This window comes from Peromyscus maniculatus, chromosome 10 (genome assembly GCF_049852395.1).
Source record: "Peromyscus maniculatus bairdii isolate BWxNUB_F1_BW_parent chromosome 10, HU_Pman_BW_mat_3.1, whole genome shotgun sequence".
In the NCBI taxonomy this organism is placed as follows: domain Eukaryota; kingdom Metazoa; phylum Chordata; class Mammalia; order Rodentia; family Cricetidae; genus Peromyscus; species Peromyscus maniculatus.
In genome coordinates, this window is record NC_134861.1 from 100,745,608 (window position 1) to 100,769,748 (window position 24,141).

A 24,141-nucleotide genomic window follows, 5' to 3' on the forward strand; every position below is an offset into this window, starting at 1 on the left:
GAGCCTAACTGGAGAAGGAGAGGCTCCTTCTGACCAGGGTTAGTGGTTGCTCTCATTTTTTAGAAGTGGCTTCCCTACTGTGACTCCAGATCCTTCCTATTCTGTAAGGCTCTGGGAAGTTTTGTTCTGATGGGTGTTACTATGCAGCCCTGGCTGTCCTGGAACTTACTATATAAACCAGTCTGGCCTTCAGCTCACAGACATCCACTGCCTCTGCCTCCCAAGAGGTACTACTACCTTCTCTATAAGCTTTTCTTTACCCTTCTATCTACAATGGTCTCTTTGTCTGCAAAGCCTTCTTTCTTTAGATTTTTATAGTACAACTATTTGTAGTACAAACTAAGTCATCTTAACCTGATGGTCTTTTGTTGCTGAACTTTGGTGCTTGAGACAGGATCTCATGTAGCCTAGGCTGGCCTCAAACTCACTATGGAGCCAAGTAGATAGACTTTCTATTCTTCTGCCTTCACTCTCCAAGTGCTTTTTAAAATATATTTTATTTGTTATTTGAGAGGGGGGTAGGTGCATGAGCACCATGGCAATTGTGTGAGGGTCAGAAGATAACTGTGAATTTAATTCTCCCCTCCCATCTTTCCATGAGTCCCAGAGATTGAACTCAGATTCTTTCTTTTTTTTAATTAATTTATTTAATGTATATTGTTGTTTTGCCATGGGTGTTGAGTCTCCAGGAACTGGAGTTACAGACAGTTGTGAGCTGCCATGTGGTTGCTGGGAACTGAACCAGGGTCCTCTGGAAGAGCAGTTGGTGCTCTTGACCTTTGAGCCATCTCTCCAGCCCTGAACTCAGATTCTCTTTTTTTTTTTTTTAAGATTTATTTATTATGTATACAGTCTTCTGTCTTGAACATATCCATGCAAGCGAGAAGAGGGCACCAGATCTCATTACAGATGGTTGTGAGCCACCATGTGGTTGCTGGGAATTGAACTCAGGATCTTTGGAAGAACAAGCATTGCTCTTAACCTCTGAGCCATCTCTCCGGCCCTCTGAACTCAGATTCTTAGGCCTACATGGATAGTACTTTCCCTACTGAGTTATACCCCTCCCTACCTAAACTCCACTTTTAAAATAGGGCCTTACTGTACCTCAGGCTAGCTCAAATTTGAAATCATCTTGCCCCAGTATTGAGTCCTGAGATTACAGGGGTGCCACCATACCTGACTATGGTGGGTTTTTTTTTTTTGGTCAGTTTGGCCAGTCTACAGCTGCTAGCTATTAACGTAGTCTTGGTGTTACTGTGAAGGTTAGTTGTAGGTAAGTCCGTCATCATTTGACCTTGGGGTATTGTTCTATCTAACTAAAGTGTTCCTGATTCAGTCAAATGAAGGGACTTAAAAGCAATTCTGCACCTTCTGTGATGAGGAAGTTCTGCCTGTGGACAGCATTTTCAGTCCACACCTGAATTCCAGCCTGCCCTTCCTCACAGCCCACCCTATGGGTTTTGTTTGTTTACGTTTGAAACAGAGTCTCATCCATCCCAGGCTCAGTTCAGTCTACTTAAGTAAAAGAACAGCAGTTGTAGTAATATACAAGAGAGAGACAATCCTCTTAGATGCCACATTTCAAAATAAGAATGACCAGGACAGAATAAGGTGTATACACTGCTGAAAATTTTGAAAAACCAGGCAACTCCTTAGGCAAATACTGTACAACTAAAACACTGGAGGACAAATCTAAAATGTATTACATTTTAAGGCAGTGAGGGCCTGGTTCAGATTTTTTCTACATATACATTGTTAGAACTTTAATATTTGCATGAATAGTTTTTTCTTTTCTTATTTTTATTTTTTGAGAAAGAGTTTCTCTGTGTAACAGTCCTAGCTGTCCTGGAACTCGCTTAGTAGTTCAGGCTGGTCTCAAACTCAAAGATATCTGCCTGCCTCTCTCTGCCTTCCAAGTGCTGGGATTAAAGGCATGTGCCACAACTGACTGGCTGCTGCTTCTTCTTCTTTTTTTTAACTTTCAACTTTTAAAACATTTAAGATATGTCTCTCAAATAACAGTTATTTGTTTTTTGTTGTTTTGAGGCAGGGTCTCACTCTGTATCTCAGGCTGCCCTTGAATTTGCTCCACACTCTACATTGATCCTTCTAAGTGCTCCAATTACAGGCTAGCACTACTACACTGAACTTTAGATTTTTGATTTTTAGAATACATCCGACAAACTTTGTACTGAAAATACCTGGTCCATTTACATTTAATGTAATTACCAACAGCAAATTTAAATATACTGCAGATGATCCCATAGTGAGCCACACAAAACTCCTTCAGTACTTGAGCAGTTAACCACACAGCTGCTGGAGTAGAAGTAGTACCTTCTCTGTTCTAGGACCTGCTTCAGCTAGAGTGGGACCTTGCTCACTCCACACCTCTTTGTGAGGGTGGAACTCCATGTCCACAAACTGGCCAGTAACAGGGTTAAAGGGCTGGAAGGACATTTGCAAGGTCATCCTAGCTCCAGAGTTCTGTGTGTGTGTGCGCAGGTGCATACTTTTGGAGGCCAGAAAACTACCTCAAGTTTTATTCCTCAGGAGCTAAATGCAAAGTAACTACATTAAAAAAAGCTGTAAGAAAAGGATGTACTTTAGACTAAACAGTGTGGGTATGCCTGCATACGGAGACCATGAGTGACATTAGACGTCTCCTCCTATCATTCCCTCCCTTATTTGATCACATGGATTAGACTGACTGGCCACTGAGCTCCCGAGTCCTCTCTCTGCCTCCCTGACTGAGATTACAGGCCTGCATCTCTGTGCATGGCTTTCTATATTGGTGTTGTGGATCCAAACTCAAGAGCTTTACCCCCTGAGCCATCTCCCAGCCTGATAACTTATTTCACTACATTTACTTATTTTCATCTCTGGTCAACTACTAGCTCTGTAAGAGCAATATATACTGTTCCTGTTGTATACACACACACCAAGGCAACTGGCCTGGGTAAAGTGACATCTACTTATTACAGAACCTTTAATGACTTATAACTACTGGAATCTTAAGAATTAGTCCTCCTCCTCCTCTTTCTCCTTCTTCCTTTTCTTCTCTTCCTCTTCTTTTGAGATAGTTTCTCATCATGTATCCCAGTCTTGCATTGAACTTATGATCCTCCTGCCTCAGTCTCCATCATGCTCAGCAGTCGCAAGCCATTATTATTAAAAATATAGTTATATGATGGGGCCAGCAATGATGGGTAAAGAGTGGGTAAAAGTGCTTGGCAAATAACTCTGATGCTCTAAGTTCAATCCCAGAACACATGTGAAATGCCAGATGCAGTAGCTCACTCATCAGTTACCTCAGCACTCTTAAGGTGAGCTAAGGGAGAACAAGGAGAATTAGCCAGAAGCTCAGACAGACAGCATAGCATAGAGCAACGGCAGAAACAGGAACATGGAGGAAGGAGAAAACTGAAAGTCATCCTCTGACATTCAAAGCCACATGCTTGCACCCCCAGGAGCATGCACACATGCATGTACGTACACACACACACACACACACACACACACACGCACGCACGCACGCACGCACGCACGCACGCACGCACGCACGCACGCATGTGTGTGCTCCCCCACCTCTAAAAATTTTGCAGTTTTATAAGATGGGTACAGTTTGAGGCAAGCACCTGCTTGGATGCCTGAGGTCCTTGGTTTGAGCCAGAGTCCCATAAAAAAGAACAAAAATAAATATATGGTTCTGAAATAAGTGTTTTGATGTATATTGAAAGGTATTAGTAGAAAATAAGGAGTTAACTTAGTCAAAACCTCAAGTATTTAAAATGAGTGCTCTACAACTAGTAAATACTGCTATTAATCTTGAATTGATAAAATTATTTACATAAACTATATTAAATCACTAGGAGAAAAAATAAGTGATAAATATATACCCTTTAGATAAAATTTTGTGCTTGATATGATTCCATTTATTAAAAATATGTATTCTAAGATGAGCATGGCAGCACATGCCTTTAATCCCAGCATCTGAGAGGCAGAGACATGCACATCTCTGAGTTCAAGGCCAGCCTGGTCTACAGAGTGAGTTCCAGGACAGCCAGGGCTACACAGAAAAATCTTGTCTCAAAAACAAACAAAAAACAAACAAAAGTATTCTAGAAAGTCTATACATAGCACACTTACACCCTAAACACTTAAAAAATTTAATATATAATAACCCAAATTTCAAATATATTTGAAACCTAAAACAAAACCCCTTTTTACATTGAAGTTGCTTCCACAGTGATACACTGACTTACCTGTACTATATATTTAGAATTGAGTACTAAATTTATCAAAAAGTTAGGGAGTTCAGCACAAGTGTTAGATCAAATTTCCTTTACTGTTAAAGACATTTATTAGTCAGTCCTTACGTAGTAACTATAGTTGGTTACAGGAGGTTTTTCAAAAAACTAAAAAATTTAAAATACTCACTATGATCTTCTTACAGTCCTTCCCTCTGCACAGTTCTGTATAGGTTGAATACTGCACATATATGATCCAGCTTCCCACAAAAACCACCAACCAGGAAAAGAAAAGATACTTCACCCGCACGTATGAGAGACGAGCCTGCAAGGGAAGGACACGTGACAATCACTCATTCGGCAGCAAGTCAGCACTCACGCCCTGAACGGGCACTCTCCTTGCTTAGAGAGGCTCAATGTACAGTCTAGGCTTTCATATGGCACTCTAGAACAAAGTGTATTTTCAAGGAGCCCAAACACAGGTCTGAGAAAAGCAAGTTCCCATATATGGCCAAGGAAAAGGGAACAAAATACCCTTTAGGATGCCTTCAAATGTCACTACCAGAGCGACTTATTCAGCACAGCATAGTGATACTCCGAGACCAGGAAATGAGAGCTACAGCTTCCCTTTATTAGAAACTGACCAAACACTGTTTCATATGAGAATTTTAAAGGGCTTTATGAATAAACATAGTAACAGTAAGATATTTTATCCAGCTGCTGGTGGTACAAGCCTTTGATCCCAGCACTCAGAAGGCAGAGACAGGCTGATTTCTGTGAGTTCAAGGCTACCCTGGTCTACAGACCATGTTCCAGGACAGCCAGGACTACACAGAGAAACTGTCTTGAAAAACAAAAAACAACAATGATAACAAAAGGAATGAGTTAGCCAGGTACAGTGTATGCCTGTAATTCCAGCACTTGGGATGAGGAAGCAGGAGAATCAGAAGTCCAAGGTCATCTTTAGTTACACTGAGTTGCCAATCTAGGCTATATAAGATTCTGACTCAAAAGAAGAAAAAATAAACAAACAAAAAAGGAAAATGAATAGAAAAGCATAAATTACTCCTTGCATGTCAACTAGTAAAGCCACACAACAGGATCCTCTTTGCGTTGTTTTGTGTCCACTGCTCTGATATCTGGCCGCAGCTATTGGTGCCTTTCTACATCACCACAGATCAAGCTGCTTCATCTTCCAATGTGGCACTTGGTCAACATAGCTTGACATTTACTTTTTAGATCGAGAGTTCCTTCGGCTTGATTTAATAAACAGTAGAACTGAGGTCTACAGAGAGAACTGAGCATAATAAATTAAAGACGCACACAGACAATGAAAAGCTAGTTTTGCTTTTACAATCCCAAGCCAGTTTCTCACACTTGGGAAACAATAGAATACTGTGAGCACTATGAGCATGGAAAAAAAAAAGCAGAGCGAGATGAGAGAGCCAAGGTGCACCTGCAGAAGACAGTGAGTTCAAAGAAAAATACCAAACTCTGTCACATATCTGTCCTTATGAGTTTTCAGACAGTGAAAATCCTTGTACCAAAAGCTTGAGCACAATAATTCAGTTAGATGGTAGGTTTTTGGGTCTTAATACTAAATGTAAAAGAGATTTTTGTTTGTTTGTTTTTGTTTTTCAAGACAGGATTTCTCTGTATAGTCCTGGAACTCTGTAGATCAAGCTGGCCTCAAATTCACAAAGATCTGCCTGCATCTGCCTCTCTGAGATTAAAGAAGTATGGTATAAGAGAGCTTTTAACGCAAAATATTTTTATGTAGCACTAGGTGGACTCATAAAAAAGCTAGATCACATGCAACACAATGGAACCAAGAGGTCTGTCTAAAAAACTTTGAGATTACTTGGTTGTAACAGGAAGTCTGATCATCAGCTATAAATTGGCATGTGCTAGCATTAGACTCCACTAAGATTAAATACACATGACTGCAAAACATGAGCACATTGCTGTGCACAGAGCAAATACTAAAAAAACATAAGCTAAAACCTATTTCAAGTCACAGTGCAAGAGACCAACAATGCTGCCACTGGCTACAACCTTCTCTCTGACCTGCCAAAAAGAAGCCAAGATCTGGGTCTGATCAAGTCTCTTGCTGCAACCACCGGTCCACGGGAAATGGTGGAGACAGAGGTAGAACTTGAAGCAAGTGACAGTTTGAGGCAAACTCCAGGATGTGGGAAATATCGCAATACAGAGAAGTAATTTCTTCAACAAATCACAAGGGGTAGAGCAAGAGAAGGAGAAACTTAGAGAGAAGAAAAAATTGTTAAGCAGATATTTAAGCAAATATACAGTAAATGATTACAACATAGGAATCTTTTTAGAATTCTGACTCAAATTAAAAAAAACTGTAAAAAAAACCAAATAAACAAAACAAACAAAAAAACAAAACACCAAAGAACAAAGACCTGAACAAGGAGGACACCAACAGACGTGCTAACCCTGAAGGGAAAGCTCCAGAGAAAGACCTACAGGCAGCTAAGGAATGCTGGGTGGGATAAACAGTCTTCCCCAGGAACAGCTACATTGATGGGTTATCACAATATCACATGGTAAATCCTGAAATCATATTCATACACATAACATGCAGACTGAGCAGGTTATATATTTAGGAATATATTGCATATATGTATACAATTAAAGAAAAAGAAGCCATGAATTTGAGGGGGGTTGTACATGGGAAGGGTCTGAGGTAAGGGAAAAGGAAAAATGGTAAAATTTTAATTTTAAAAAAATTAAGAAAATTAAATTTGAAGGCCGGTATTGATAAATTAAACACAATTTAATCCCAGCCCATGGGAGGCAGAGGTAGTCTGATCTCTGAGTTCAAGGCTAGCCTGGTCTTCATAGAGAGTTCTAGACCAGCTAGGGCTACATAGTGAGACCCTGTCTCAAAACAAAACAAAATGAAACAAAGATAAAATGGTATTTGTGAGACAAGTCAAAGGTTCTCCTTTTTCTACATTTTCCCCATTAAGAGTGTGCATGTGTGTTTGAGTGCCACACACATGGATGGTGGTCCAGGGCTGGTCCTCAGTTTGGCAGCAGGTACCTGCACTGGCCAAGCCATTCTGCCAGCATGCTTCCCTCCCCCCTGCCCCTCTCCTCCACTCTAATTGTTTATGCTGGGGACTAGACCCAGGTTCTGTGTTTGCTAGACAAGCACTCTGTCCCCAAACTAACCTCCAAACCCACCAAAGCACCTCTAATACTTGTGAGACAAGTGGTAATTTGAAGAATGACACAATACTCAATGATGTGAAAAGAAGGCTCCATGAGCTATATTTTCCCACGTGCCCTGGCATATGTTCGAGCTGAGGTATTAATGCTTACCACACACAGAAGGCCAAGCATGCTGTAGAGGAAGTCAGACTAATGGTGTCCCCAGCAGGGTGCTGACCATCACCTGCTGTAGACATCATGACCAAAGAAGCAGAACACGTTTTTATCCAGCATGCTCCAGAAATTACTGGGTCTTATGAATAAAAATAGTGCAATGACCTTTATGTATCCCTTAATATCTGCAGATAAGCAGCCTTATGTTTTAAAATGATGACTGAACATAGAAATAGCTACAAATTACATCTCTACTAAACTGATTTTCCCCACGTGGCATTTGCTAAAATATTTCTGGTGGTCTGATTTATAACAATTACCTAGAAATCTAGACTTTGATTAAGAAATATAGTTGGAAATTTTTGTTTATGCTTAACTGTTTAAAATTACGTCCTAGAGGCTGGGCGGTGGTGGTGCACACCTTTAATCCAGGCGCTTGGGAGGCAGAATCAGGTGGATCTCTGTGAGTTCGAGGCCAGCCTGGTCTACAGAGTGAGTTCCAGGACAGGCACCAAAACTACACAGAGAAACCCTGTCTTGAAACCCCACCCCCCCCCCCAAAAAGAAAGAAAGAAAGAAAAGAAGTCACTGGAGATGGAAAATATGCACATAATAAACAACCTTTCTCTGTCAGTCCCATACTACACAGTGGTGTGGTTGGGCACAAGGCCCATAGCCATCCCCAGCACCTCTGTAGTCCTAGCCCTGAGGAGGTAAAGGCAGTAAGATCAGGAGTGTAAGATAAACTCAGCTAGCTATACAGCAAGTTTGGGGCCTGGGTGACATGAGACCCTGTTAAGAGAACTGGCTGCTCTCCAGATGACCCAGGTTCAAGTCCCAGCACCCACGTGGTAGGTAACAACCATCTGTGACTCCAGTTGTCTGAGGAGCCAACACCGTTTTCTGACCTTCACAGGCACTGTGTACAAGTTGTGTATAGATGTGTGTGGGTAAAACACTCATCCAATAAAAGAAAAATGAAGGGGGGGGCAAGGCTGGTGACATGGTTCAGGCTTGCCACCAAGCCTGCCACTGACCTGAGTTCAAGCCCTAGAACCCACATGACAGAAAGAGAAAATGTACTCCCTCCTACAAGTCATGTTATGACCTCCACACAAAGGGCACGCATGGTGGGGAATGCCTACACGTATGTACACACACCTCAACAACGCCAAACAGAAAACCCACAAACCCCAAAGGGATTAAAAAATAGCAATTTGCTTCTTCTTTAAACTATTGCTGACATTACTGTGGTTTGTTTTTGAGACAGGGTCTACATAGCTACCTGTCCTAGAACTGACTATATAGACCTAGCTGGCCTCAAACTTAAGAGATCTGCCTGCCTTTGCCTCCAGAGTACTGGGATTAAAGAAATTCTTACATGAGAGCTGATTTTCCTGAAACAAGTGTTCTAAAACGTCCAAGTGGAAGCTATACCATGTGTGCAGCATTCTTTGGTTACACAAGACCAGCTGAGAAGAAAATGAAGGACAGAATCACATATGGGCACGACTGCCAGGAGGGCGGCTCACTGAGGGCGTCGGTGTAAGTGTGTGCCACGCATGTCTGTGCTGGGGGCGCAGAGGTCCTCATACTCATGGACAAGCACTAGGAGAACCAGGAATGTTAATTATGCAGGGGTGTCTCCTCAATGGAGGAGATACAAATCAAATACCTGCATTCCATCCAGAGAGGTGAGAGCAGAGGTTGTTAATGTACTCTTGACCTTTTTGCTATCTAAAGGGACAGACCTCACCCTAATTCCCCGGGATGACTATGCCAGATTCTTCCCTCCCTACAGCATTAGGGCAGGGAGGGTAGATGTCACAAGTACTTTATGGCCTGTTAACCTCTATGTTTTCGGCCAGAGACCCCACTAGATTCTAAGCATGTACTGTGTGAAAGAGTCTCTGTGTAGTCACACCTCAAGCTTTTTTGTGCACCTGGAACTGGACTGATTGGACTGATTGTTGCTTGGAAACCTTCCCCCAAATTGTGCTGTGTTTAAATATGCTGACACTGAACTGCCTGGCATTGGACTCCCTGAAGTCTGATCCAGGCTTATGAAGTCAATCTACACCGGGTTTTTACTCTTATCTCTTGCCGTGGTTTGTGGTTTGCTTCCCCCATGACACCTGCAGGGACCCCCCACAAGTCTGGATGCCAGAAGAGGGTGTTGAATTCCTTGGAGCTGGAGTGAAAGTGATTGTAAGCCCTCTGATGATGTGAGCAGTGTGAAACAAACTGGGGTCCTCTGGAAGACCAGGAGACACTCTTAGCCACTGAGTAATCTTTCCAGCCTTCCTCTTAGATTAAAAAAATGATTTTTTTAGTGTATGTGTCTGTGTGTGTAGTGTATACATGCTGTGAATGTGCGTGCACGTGAATTCATGTGTGTGTGTGCCTGCCTAAGCAGAGGCCATAGGAAGACACCAAGTGTCTTGCTCTGTCACGCTCTGCTTTATTCCCTTGAGACAGGGTCTCTCACTGAACTTGGGGCTTGGCTAGAGCCAGCAATCCCTAACAACCCTCTTATCTCTGTTCTCCTATCCTAGGCTGGGGTTCCAGGAGTGAGCGCAACCATGCCCAGGTTTTTACTTGAGTTCTAGGGATTAGAACTCGGGCCCTCATGGTTGCACAGCAAATATGCTTCACCAGGGAGCCAGCCCCTCCCCTTAGTTATTTTTAAATGCTATTTAAATATAAATAAATGCATAACCATTTAAGTATGGGTGTAACATAATGTATTTGACCCTATCTGTACATTGGACATTTATTTTTTCCAATATCTGCTGTAGTAACAAAAACAATACTATTAATTGTTGGAATTCCTGGCCACTCCCAGCTACATGACTACACATGTGCTGTTCAGATGCTTAGTCATTCCAGGGCTTTACATCCTACGAAATCCATCCACATGCATGGCGTAGTTCTGTAAGCCCTTATGCACATGTGCAGGGGAATCCATAAAAAGCAGATCACAGACTCCTCCCTCTTCTTCTTTTCCTCTGCCTCTCTAACCCTGCCTCTCTCTCTGTCTCTCTCTCTCTTCCATAGGCCTGATCACATTCTGTCCTGTCCCTCCCTCCTCCTAATAAAACTCTGATAGTGGTTTTTGTCGTGCCTCGTGGCTTTTCTCGAAAGGTAACAGCACTGCTTACTGAATATCATTGCGCCACCACATAAAACCAACATTAATGATGATCAATATTTGCTAGTGTTGTTTCACATCTGGAACCGATAAACACTTTAGATATGCTAATTTATTTAATCCTCTTAAAATTTCTGAACCATTAGAATAAGTTAGTCAAGATTAGAAAACTCTGGCCTACTAGCCAAGGTGCCACCTGCTTTTATAAACATGATTTTATAAATTACAGTCATTACCCCATTCACTGACATGTTAACTAAGGCAGCTTCTATTCTGTAACAGTAGAGTCCAGTGGTTGTAGAGACCATATGCCAGCAAAGCAAATGTTTACAAATCACTGGATCATTACAGAAAGAAACTGCTAACCTCATACTGCCTGGAAGATTCATTCTCTCCTCTGCCTCATGGTTGTTGGTTCAGCATGTGATGTGCTTTGACTAGTGTTTGTTAGTGAATGCAGTGCAAAGACAGTGTGCAGCAGATTTGCCAAGAGAAAAACACATCCCTGGTAGTTTACTGACCTCTAAAGAGTAACAAAACATGACACCATACCCATGTCCTAGAGGCAAGCTCAGCAGAGAATATCTGCTGTATGTCCATGTGTGAGGGAGAATAAGTGCTTGTTGTATGCCACAGAGTTTGGGGGGTGGTGTTACACACACCTGCTGTGGTAACTGACTGAGACTGAGGGACCACCATTATTCTCTTACAAGACCTTTACAAGGTTGGAACTATTACTCATTTTACAGATAGAGACACTGAGAAACAAATAAAGATTAAGCAAACCATAATGGCTCCAAGTAAGAGACCTTGAATTTGAATGGAGGCAACCTGGCTTCAGGACCTGTAATTGCTCTCCTCTACAGTCTATTAAATATATAAATCTTTGCCTGAGTATTTGATTATTTCTTCAGAGGAGATTTCAGTAAGTGACAGTTCTAGGTCAAAAGCTTTGCAGTTTTAAGAGGTTTATGATAACATAATGTTACTCTGTTTTCCCAAAAGCTTATAAAAATTAACATTCACTGTTTTTTCAAATGTACTTATTTTACTTTCACCAGAATCCAGGTCTACAAGCAGCTACAGTTTCATTTCTTTGACAATGGCATATTTTAAAATATGCTCTCTGAATTTTTAGCATGAAGCCTGACAAAAGTCCAGGGACACTGAGGTTAAGTGGACACTAAACAGACCTCATGAATAACCTCCTCAGGACTTCTAAAATGTAGAGTATGCCAGGGCTATATCTAGAAAACTATTGCAAAGAAGGTAAGAAACAGAGCTCACTCTTAAAGTACCCTCAAAGGAAGGTTGACCTAGGTCAACATTGCATATCTTCAGAGCTACCAAGGCTGAATTCTTTGTGCTTGACTAGAATAATGAAAATACAGAGCAATCTAAACTGGGCCTTATTTAAGTTATAGGGACCCATGGAATAAAAACACAACCCTGCCCATATACAGCTCTTCAAAGTTCTTGGAGTGATTATCACTCACATCTATCTATTTTGACATTTGTAAAAAAAAATGTTCATAGTGGCAGTAATTTTTAGAATAGGCTAAAAAATTCGGTCTGTAGGGCTAAAAGAGCATATACTACTCTTGCAGAAGACCTAAGTTTGGTTCCCAGGGACGAAGTCAGGCAGCTCACAAATGCCTAAAACTCCAGCTCCATGGGATCAGACACTTCTGGCCTAAGTGGGCAACTGCACACAGGCACATACATGTAATAAAAACAGTAAAAATTAATCTTTAAAAAACAGTTTGTAAGCTGGGCATGGTAGCACATGCCTTTAATCCTAGCACCCAAGAGGCAGAGGCAGGCGGATCTCTTTGAGTTCAAGGCCAGCCTGGTCTACAGAGCCAGTTCCAGGACAGCCAGGGCTACACAGAGAAAACAACAACAAGAAAATCAGCTTGTAATGATAAAGTATTTTTAGTAAGGGATAGGAGCACACACCTTTAATCACACTACTTGGGAAGGAGGGGGGATCTCTGTGAGTTGGACACCAGCCTAGTCTACATGTAGAGTTCTAGGGCAGCCAGAGCTATTCAGTGAGACTCTAACAAAACAAACAAAATCTTAGTTTTGAGATATTTCAAACCATGCAAACATGGTCCTCTCTAATTTTGGAACTTTTAAGACAGGTGTTAATCCAAAATTGCCTTCTCAATTCTCAAATTCTAAAGAACGCCAAAACCAAAATAAAACCTAGAGAAAGTTCTTAAAAAAAAAAAAAAAAGAGTTGTTTTGATCCCTCATGAAAATACACTGACAGAATACATCTATAATGCTTAATTAAGGTAATGGATAGATATAAATTAAATCTGAATTGCTATAAATTTCTTAAATATGCAGCATGTGTCTAATAGGCAAAAGACTTAAAAATGAATCAAGGGGCTGGAAGTATGGTGCACCTGTTGAACAAGTTTGAGGACCTGTGTTCGAACTGCCAATACCCACATAAAGCTGGACATGGCTATGTACATGTAACCCAGTGCTGAGGGGTTGAGAAAGGGACCCCAGGAGTTTGCTCCCCATCTAGCCTTGCCAAATCAGTGAGCTTCACATTTAGTGTGAGACTGTCTCAAAAGACAGAATGTGACAGAGCAAGAGATGAAGTATCCTCTGTTGGCCTTCAAGGATGACCTTTAAACTTCTAATCTTTCTGATTCTCCACATGCTGAGATTACAGGTGAGCACTACAAAGTCCAGTTTGTGAAATGCTGGGAATTGAATTTAGGGCCTCATGCTTGTTAGGCAAGTATTCTACCAACAGCTACATCCCCATCCCCATAGTTTATCTACTTATTTATCTATTTATTTAATGTGGTGAGATGGCCCACAAAGAGAATGGCACTATTAGAAGGTGTGGCCTTGTTGCAGTAGGCATGGTCTTATTGGAGCAAGTGTGTCACTGTGGAGGCTGGCTCTGAGGTCTCATATAGGCTCAAGCCACACACAGTGAGACAGATTACTTCCTACTGCCTACAAATCAAGATGGAGGACTCTCAGCTCCTTCTCCAGCACCATGTCTGCCTGCATGCCACCACAATTCCCACCATGATGATAATGGACTAAACCTCTGAAACTGTAAGCCACCCAATTAGATGTTTTCCTAAGAGTTGCTGGTGTCTTGGTGGTCATGGTATCTCTTCACAGTAATAGAAACACTAAGATATGTGGGTTCTGTATATCTCTTGATATTACTGAATGAGGCATCTTCCAGTAGCCTCTCCCTATTTTTAAGCTTTAAAATACTACTTTGTGTTTTATTCTGGGGTGTTACTAATTTAAAAATGATACTAAACATTTTTTTTTTCAATTGGTTTTTCAAGACAGGGTTTCTCTGTGTAGTTTTGGTGCCTGTCCTAGATCTCGCTCTGTAGACCAGGCTGGCCTCGAACTCGCAGAGATCCACCTGATTCTGCCTCCCAAGTGCTGGGATTAAAGGCGTGTGCCACCACCATCTGGCCTACTAAACATTTCTTCACATCAGTTGAGTGGTTGCTTTGCAGGGGTAACTGACAGGGTCATATGAGAAATTTTTAAGATGGAAATATCAACATAATTTGGGTGTGGGTTATACTATGAATGCATTTGTCTAAATTGGTCATACTATAATAGTTCATTGTACATTAATCATAACTAGGTAAGAATGGCGAGGGAGCTGACCCTCCCCTTTACCAACTGCAACACTCAAGAAAGAAGGCCCTGCACCTCATCTGAGCAGCACAGTGAAGCTGATCCTGTTTATGGGGGTGCAGGTGAGCTGGCCCGAGAAGATGAGCATGAGAGATCTGGCCCTGCCCCTCACCTACCATATGGCAGCATGGGCAGGGAAGAGATGCCCTCCACCCACCACGCCTGAAGCGGGTAGGAGAGCTGGCCCTGAGGTCATAAGAGCTGGAGAGCTGTTCCTGTTTCTCACCAGCTGCAGCACTCAGGACAGTGACCCCTGCACCTTGCCTGGGCAACACAGTAGAGCTGGCCCTGGTGGTTCAGGTATGGGAGAGCCGACCCTGAGGGCATGAAAGCAGAACTGCCCCTGCCCCTTGCTCATTGGTGCAAGAGGTGAACTAGCCGGGGGCAGTGCTGGAGAGCTCACCCTGGTGGTGAGGACAGGGGAGAGCTGGCGGGCTGACCAACCCTGCAACTACCCAGGCCCAGAACCAGGGTTATGAGTTAGCCCACCCCGATATCCACCCCATCTATGATCTGCGGGAGCACATGAAGGGGTTGGTCCTGTAGACCCAAAGCTGCCGCATTTCCATAACACAGGACACCAGCAGGATAACCAAGGAGTTCCAGTGAGCGTCCAGCATCTATAGTGTAGCAGACACCAGAGGCCTCACTTAAACCAGACCAATGACTCTCTGCAATGAACACTTGCAAGTAAAGACATATGGACAAAAGGGTTCACTGTGTGACTGACTCACTGTGTCACACTACAGCTTCCATGATGAGATTTTTCCTCTCTTTTTTTTTTCTCTTAAATTTTATTCTATTTTCTGGGGGGTGGGGGGTTGTTGCAAGGGCAGAGGCTGAATAGGAAGGTATGGGGAAATGAATGGGATCAAGATCCATAATGTGAAAGACACAAAGAATAAAAAAAAAGAAGTTAAAAAATAAAAGAATAACTCAGTAAGAAATATTAAAAATATACCAAGTATTGAAATACTATTAGATTTGGGCTGGAGAGATGGCTCAGAGGTTAAGAGCACTGGCTGCTCTTCCAGAGGTCCTGAGTTCAGTTCTCAGCAACCACATGGTGGCTCTCAACCACCTATAATGAGATTTGGTGCCCTCTTCTGGTGTGTAGGGATGCATGCCAGAACATTGTATACATTAATAAATAAATAAATCTTTAAAAAAAAAAGAAATACTATTAGATTTAAACACATCTAAACTTCAAATACTGAAAAATGTCTATCTCTTAGAGTTAAGAAAGAAGGGCCAGTTAGGAAGTTATTACACTAGAGCTTTGCAGTAAGAAAGGGAAGGAAGGAGAAAGGCTGAAAGATAGGGAACAAGGACCAGGAGTTCATAGTCAAGTGGGTATGAGCCAGATTGGACAACAGAGACCCTGTCTTAAAAAACAGAGAAAAAAAATAAACAAAAACCCCTGAACAAAAAACCCAGAAGAAAATACCAGGCTTTAGGAGAAAAAGAAAAATAAGGAGCATGAAGTGGAGGAGGAGGTAGTAGTGATGGAGCTGATGGAGGAGGAGGTGGTAGTGATGGAGGTGATGGAGGAGGAGGTGGTAGTGATGGAGGTGATGGAGGAGGAGGTGGTAGTGATGGAGCTGATGGAGGAGGAGGTGGTAGTGATGGAGCTGATGGAGGAGGAGGAGGTAGTGATGGAGGTGATGGAGGAGGAGGTGGTAGTGATGGAGGTGATGGAGGAGGAGGTGGTTGGTGGAGGTGATGGAGGAGGAGGTGGTAGTGGTGGAGGTGATGGAGGAGGAGGTGGTAGTGATGGAGGAGGAGGTGGTAGTGATGGAGCTGATGGAGGAGGAGGTGGTAGTGATGGAGGTGTTGGAGGAGAAGGCGGTAGTGATGGAGGTGATGGTAGTGGTGGAGGTGATGGAGGAGGAGGTGGTAGTGATGGAGGTGATGGAGGAGGAGGTGGTAGTGATGGAGGTGATAATGGAGGAGGAGGTGGTAGTGATGGAGGTGTTGGAGGAGGAGGCGGTAGTGATGGAGGTGATGGTAGTGGTGGAGGTGATGGAGGAGGTGGTAGTGGTGGAGGTGATGGAGGAGGAGGTGGTAGTGGTGGAGCTGATGGAGGAGGTGGTGGTAGTGGTGGAGGTGATGGAGGAGGTGGTGGTAGTGGTGGAGGTGATGGAGGAGGAGGTGGTAGTGGTGGAGGTGTTGGAGGAGGAGGCGGTAGTGATGGAGGTGATGGTAGTGATGGAGGTGATGGAGGAGGTGGTAGTGATGGAGGAGATGGAGGAGGCGGTAGTGATGGAGGTGATGGAGGAGGTGGTAGTGATGGAGCTGATGGAGGTGATGGAGGAGGAGGGGGTGGGGACAGAAGAGAGGTGCTAGTGATGGAGGTGATGGTGGTAGTGATGGAGGGGGAGTTGATAATAACAAGAACAAGAATCAACTGCTTTAGTCTACTAAACTCCATTTCCCAAAACTATGGAATTAAAAGAGCATGTTGTTTTCAGAGCTTATAAAAGAGCTTCTGCGTTTTAACCCTAGCAGAGCCTTTACACAGTATAGGAAATTAAGCTGGAGTCTGTTTTGCTCATAACAAAGAAATGGTGAGGGATCATTTGGGCTGAATAGTTAAGAAGTGGGCAGGGCCTCTGCAACAGGATGAAGACCAACCTTAGTCCTTCCCATGCCAACATTTCACTTAGTAACACATGACTTACAGTAATAAATCACTGCTAATGACAACGCAGGGCACACAGTGCTGTGGGCTAGTGAGACAGCGGGGTGGGTACAGGGGATCCCCATCAAACCTGACCACCTGAGTTCAATCCCAAGGACGCACATGGTAGAAGGAACCCTAACTCTCACAAGTTATCCTCTATGACCCCTGTCTCCATGTGTCCTCATATAAATGAATGTTTTTTACAAGTCTGAATACTTTATTAAATATTGGATTTTAAGATTTATACATAATTGTAGGATCATTTGTAGCTGCTGAAAAATAACAAAAAATCCTTTAACCCAGTTTTTCCCAATGATAACATTTTGCAAAATCCTACTATTACAACTATAATATTGATACAATCCAGTGAATTTATCCAGATGTCCTGCTTTAAATTCTTTCACTATTTTATTTTTGTTTTTGTAGATAGGGTCTCATTATGTAGCCCTGGCCATTTCTGGAACTCCCTAAATAGACCGAGCTGGCCTTGAACTCACAGAGATAGATATCCACACCTGCCTCTGCCTCCAGAGTGCGGGATTAAAGGTGTAAGTGCTACCACACCCAACTTGCACCTGCTTTATTTATTTGCATATATGAGACACACTTCTGCCTTGTGGCTGGGAGGTGGTGGTGCTTGCCTTTAATCACAGCAATCAGGAGGCAGAGGCAGGTGGATCTCTGTGAGTTCAAAGTCAGCCTGGTCTACAGCCAAGGCTACACAGAGAAACCATGTCTCGGGGGGGGGGAAAAAAAAAAAAAAAAAAAAAACCACCTCCACCATGTGGGTTCCAAGGAGAGAACTTTGGGGCAAGCATTTTTACCCACTGAGCCATCTTGCTAGTCCCAGACTTCCTGTTTTACTTATATACATCATGTATGTGTGGATGGTATGGGGATAGTTATATTTATTTCTATACAATTTTATGATCTGCCAGGATGGGAATCCATTACTATAGTCAAAACATGAAGGAGTTCTGTCATTAGAAGTATGCAGCCTTTTATAATCACAGTTACTTCTAACCCCCTCCCACTCTCTGGCAACATTAATCAGTTCTCATCTCTACAATTTCAAGACTGTTCATATAAAAGGATTCATACAGTTGACAAAGTGTTTGAGATTGGTAATTTTTTTTATGTGTGTAAGTGAATCATGTGCATGCCTGATGCCCATGCAGTGCCCAAGTGAATGTTGGAGGGCCGGGAACTGGGGTTGCAGGCTGGAGTTGTGTGGAGTCATGTGGGTGATAGGAACTGAACCCAGGTCCTCTGGAAGAGTGCCCACTGCTCTTAACCACTGAGCCATCTCTTCGGCTCCTAATTTTTTTTCACTCAGCATAATTTTCTGGAGATTATGGTCATGCTGGTTTAAATATTTGTGCCCCCATCCCTACAAATTTCAACCAAGCTGATGGTATCAGGGGAAAGAACTTTTGAAAGGCAACTAAGCCATGAAGTTGGAGCCCTCATTATGGGATTAATATCCTTATAAGAGGCCCTGGAGTGTTTTTTTAGTTCCTTCCATGTGGGGACAAAGCTGGAAGGCACCATTCCACTGTTCAGAAAGCAGTCCTCCACTAGACACTGAATTCGCCTCTGCTGGCACCTTCATCTGGGGCTTCCCAGACCTCTAAGCCCTGAGAAATAACCGCCATTTACAAAGCATGACTGGATTTGGAGCCTGGGTGTACCTTTCCTTTTTACTATTGAGAGGTGCCCCACATCTACATGCACTGGAGCTTGCTTATGCTTTCCTACTGAAAGTACTGGGTAACACACAGATCTGCTACCAACATTCATTTACAGACTTGTGTGTCAAAACAAGTTTTCATTTCCCTGGAATAAAAAGCTGAAGTATAACTGCTAGGTCATGTGATATTTACATGATGAACTTTTAAAGTAATTGCCCAACTATTTTGCAGAGAGGTTTTACCACATTTTTTTTTTTTCCAAACAGGATTTCTCAGTGTAACTGTCCTAGCTGTCCTGGAACTTGATTTGTAGATCAGGCTGGCCAACTCACAGAGATCTGTCTGCCTCTGCCTCCCAAGTGCTAAAGACATGCACCACCACTGCCCAGCAGCAAATAATATTTTTATAAAGAGAGAGAGAAAGTTCTTAAGTTGTTTGAAATTTTTAAATTTCATGTGCATGAGTATTTTGCCTGCATGCGTATCTGTGCACCATGTGTACGTTTGGTGCCCATGTAAGGCCAGAAGAAGAGGTCTATTCCCTGAAACTGAATTACAGATCCATGTGAACTGCCACGTGAGTGCTAGGAACCAAACCCTGGCACTCCGCAAAAGCACAAGTGCTCTTAACCACCAAGCCATCTCCCTAGCACCTAAGAGTAACTTTAAAGCATTACAATGCATTAGGTACCTGCAAAAGGGTTTCACTTGCTGGAACCCCCAAGCCCACCCCACACTGCTCTCAAAGGCTGTCACACGGTAGAACACGTATGTACCAGAGGCCTTAGCCGTGCCGTACAGCTCCCGCTCTAGCAGAGCTTTTGACATTGCTCCTCTCTGCTTGTTTTCTCTGAGCTGCACCATTCTTCCAGTCCTGACAGACAGACAGATAAATGACACATCAGCACTGCCATTCCCCTGCCACCATGACAGTGCAGTGGGGACCACAGTTCATGAAACTCAGGGGCCAGCCATACCCAAACTGTGGCCATGTCCACAGAGTTTTAATAGTACCTGAGGTTTCAGTTACCTACTGGAGATCTTAGAAGATATCCTCCTCCACTTTACTTACTTCAGTTTTCCCTGATGTGAGGACATCAGTAGAAATCTGGCATCTACTCAGTGTTTACCACAAAGCAAGCACTGCGCCGCGAGCTGGAAACGATGTCAAAAGACACCAGACTCTTGTACATTGCTGGCAGAGACAAAGACTGCAGCAGCTGCTTTGGAAAGCAATTTGGCAGTTCCTCAAAAGGTTAAAGAAAAACTTAGCATATGACCCAGCAGTTCCATTTCTAGGTATACAGTTAAAAGGACTGAAAACAAATGTCCACATAGGAATTGGATGTGTTCCAAGTGCCCATAGCAGCATTATTTATAATATTAAAAAATGGAAACAATCCAAATGCCTATCAAGTGGTGAGTAGATAAACAGTGTGCTCTCCGATTTGATGGGCCATTACTTGACCATAAAAGAATGAAGGGATGCAGACGGAGCTTAGAGTGTTTGCCTACCACGCACAGGCTCTGGATTCAATAGAGGCACATGCCTATGATGCTAGCACTCAAAAAGCAAAGGAAGAAGGATCAACATTTAAAGTTCATCCTCCTCAGCTACGCAGTAAGTTCAAAGTCAGCCTGGGCTACAAGAGACCCTGGCATCCTGGTGCATACTACAAGGGTGAATCTTAAAAACATTATACAAGTGAAAGAAACCAGGTTCAAAAAACTACGTATTGTATGATTTCCATTCATATGAAATGTCTAAAATAGGCAAATCCTTGGAGACATAAAATGGATTAGTAGTTGTCAGGGGCTGGAGTGGGGACAAATTTGTAGTTTGTCTTCATTGCTTCTGAGAATGGAGCCTGCATTTCCCCAGAAGACCATTCTAATATCATACATTCCGAGCATGTTTGTTTTTATAACTGTAAGAAAGTAGAGGTTTTCTTCATTCCTAGGGCACAATTTTTGAGCCAATGAAGAAAGGAGAAAGAGTTCAGATTCCAGAGTTTCCTTTTTCACTCAAATTTCCCAGGGCAACAATAATCTGAATTAACAGACAATCTGAAATTCTAGATTTTTCCAGTTTTAGACACTGAAAAACAGTAATATTTTAAAATTACTATATTACAGTAATATTTTAAAATGTGTCTATAATTTCATTATACTAGAAAAGTGGTTTTCATTATTCATTTGCTTTTCTAGCCATCAATTATAACCAGTGCGCACTCTTCCTGCACCATAAATGATGTGAGCCTAGTCTTTAACAGTGTTTTCAGCGCTGATGATATACTATCTATCCAGCCAAGTGATGGCTATTTAACTAACTCTCTCTCTCTCTCTCTCTCTCTCTCTCTCTCTCTCTCTCTCTCTCTCTCTCTCTCTCTCTTCTCACCCCCGCCCCCAGACAAGGTTTCTCTGTGTAGCTTTGCTCCTTTCCTGGAACTCACTCTATAGCCCAGGCTGGCCTCGAACTCACAGAGATCCGCCTGGCTCTGCCTCCTGAGTGCTGGGATTAAAGGCATGCAGCACCACCACCACCACCACCACCACCACCAACACCAACACCAACACCACCACCAACACCACCACCAACACCACCCGGCTCTTTCTCTTTCTTAACTTTTGTTTTATTTCCTTCACTCTGCTGTGTATAGGCAAGGATTACACAGATTTTTGTTTCATTCTTTTATTCAACTATGTTTCATTCAATTGTTTTCTTAGGCTGTCTTTTAACAACAGTTTACAAGTCATGCAACATGACTCTTACTCTCCAAAAATATTTTCAACACTGTTTTGCAGTGTTGTTAACAGTAGTAGTAGGGATGATGTGGGAGCATGTACAAAGATAGTTTAATTAAACAGACTTAAACAGCACTGAAGTCTTATTGCTGAATTTTATTTTTCCTAATAGATCTATATCTACCTTTTTTTTTTCTTTTAAAGTTTTTTTGAGACAAGTTTTCTCTATGTAGTTTTGGTGCCTGTCCTGTATCTCGATCTGTAGACCAGGCTGGCCTCACTCACAGAAATCCGCCTGGCTCTGCCTCCCAAGTGCTGGGATTAAAGGTTTGTGTCACCGCCACCCAGCTTATATCCACCTTTTAATTATAAAAATTGCAAAGGCTCACTGTAAAAAATGAACAGTTTATAAAGTATACAAACAGAAGTGAAAGGTAAGTCTTCCTGGTTGGGAGGGTTGATTAAAACATACTTCTCCTAAATTTGAGTTTATCTAAGTGTAAAATGTATTTGATGATCAAAGGCTCATGGAAATTCTGCACAGCTGATGGAAGAAAGAAGATTCAAACAGAGGGCAATGACAGTGCTCTCCATAAGAAAACAGCACACTGGGCTGGAGAGATGGCTCAGAGGTTGAGAGCACCGACTGCTCTTCCAGAGGTCCTGAGTTCAATTCCCAGCAACCACATGGTGGCTCACAACCATCTGTAATGAGATCTGGCGCCCTCCTCTGTATACATAATAAGTAAATAAATCTTTTTTTAAAAAAAAAGAAAGAAAGAAAGAAAGAAAACAGCACACATGGAGTGTTTCTGGGAGTGAGAGATGGAGGAGGTAACAGTTCCAGTATGGTCTGACTGAGAGCAGCTTAGCAGAAATACAGTAAAGCCTTTCTCTCCCCTCCCGACCACTTTGTTACCTCGTCCAAACTGGTCTTGAACCGGCAATTCTTAAGCATCAGTTTCCCAGGTGTCCTGGGTGCTGGGTTTGTATTTGCTGGGTGTCCATTTAGGAACTCCTTTTATGTAAACAATAATATAACAATCTCAGCCATACCTTTCATAGTTCTAGAAGGTGACATGCAGGCTGCTATGGGAGAACTGTCATCAACAGTCTTCCTCAACAACGGATTCTGTGTGCCAACTTCAAGCAAGATGTGCCCGCTTGTGCAACAGTGGTGTGACCGTGGTGGGGATAACCAACCACTTTATGGTTGTATTTGATGCCCATTCCACAGGAAGGAATTCATGTTTAGCACTGTAAACCTGGTCAAAAGCACACGTCTGGGAAAGTCACAGGCCATATTAGGGAAACTACCGTTGTTTTGCCAAATGGACATCATGTGTCTGTATAATTACCTTCTAAATAATTATGTTTATGCCAATATCAAAGAAACTTCTTTTTTAGTAGGCAGTGGTTACTGCAGAGATTCATAACTAGTCAAAGTTCTGATAAGTAACTACTCAGTCCTAAGTGGGAAAACTACTTCATTCACCCCCTTCAAGGTCAGAGAACCACACAGAACAGAGGCAGAACGAATGCTAGAGTAGAGAGGAGACAGACTGTTACAGACCCCTGTCTTCTGGGCAGGAGATGCCCACTGCACTCTTGAACTACCAGCAGCAACAGCAGTAATGATCTGAATAAGACGTACAATATCAGGCTCATCAGCTTGTGATGGGCATAAAGGGACTCACAAAGTTGGTTGCTGGGGGAAGGAGAGACATTTTCTTCACTGTTGTAACCACTGGTAATTTGCTCATGCTCCTGTAGATAACCCTGCTTACACTCACTGGGTGACCAACACAGAAACAAATATCAAAGTAGAAAAGGACTACTTGGGAAGAGAAAGGGGATCAGCAGAAGTGGGAGGGGGAAAGAGGGTAAGATAGGAACTCTAGCTTGTCACATCACATCTACAGTCAAGAACAGAGAGAAAAGAGCCATGCTGCCTGCTTATGTAGGCAGCTTTCTTCATTTTAAATACAGTGTGGGGCCTAGCCCATGCAACAGTACCACCCACAATGAGGTAGGTCTTCCAACATCAAGTAGCAAGACAATCCCCACAGGACAACCTGATCTAGATAATTTCCCATTAAAACTCTCCTCACAGTTAATTCTAGGTTGTATCAAGCAAACAGTTAAAATTATCCAGTTTAGAGGGAGACCCAAGAAAGTGCCTGGACCTTTGAGAAGGAGCCATTCATTTACATACATATGTATTTATATATGTATATATATAATATATATTATATATTATATACACATATAATATATAATATATATTATATATATGGGATTATGTGATAATTAGGACACATAGGAACTCACCAAGTGTTTGATAAATTGATTTAACAGCAATCTTAAAATAAAAAAGTATCAGACAATTCAGCACAAAATTCTCATCTGAAGGAAGACCGCCATCCATCAAAATAATGTATTATTGAGCCAAGTCTATTACGACACAAATGGTATAAGGGGCCCCGCCTAAGACTCTGCATGAGACATAAGCTTTTCCTTCAAAGAGCTTACAGTCCAGATAGGATGTAAAAACAATTACCAAAG

General features: G+C 42.4%; 1 protein-coding gene across 4 annotated transcripts in view; it reads right to left on the reverse strand.

Moving 5' to 3' along the window:
* The window catches only part of Dipk1a (divergent protein kinase domain 1A), an 81,010-nt gene that overhangs the window by 15,377 nt on the left and 41,492 nt on the right, over positions 1 to 24,141 (reverse strand). For all 4 annotated transcript variants that reach the window (XM_076546943.1, XM_076546941.1, XM_076546942.1 and 1 more), the window contains one exon: positions 4,438 to 4,572. In XM_076546943.1, the coding sequence (XP_076403058.1) occupies positions 4,438 to 4,572 (135 nt within the window). The remainder of the gene's footprint in view (positions 1 to 4,437; positions 4,573 to 24,141) is intronic.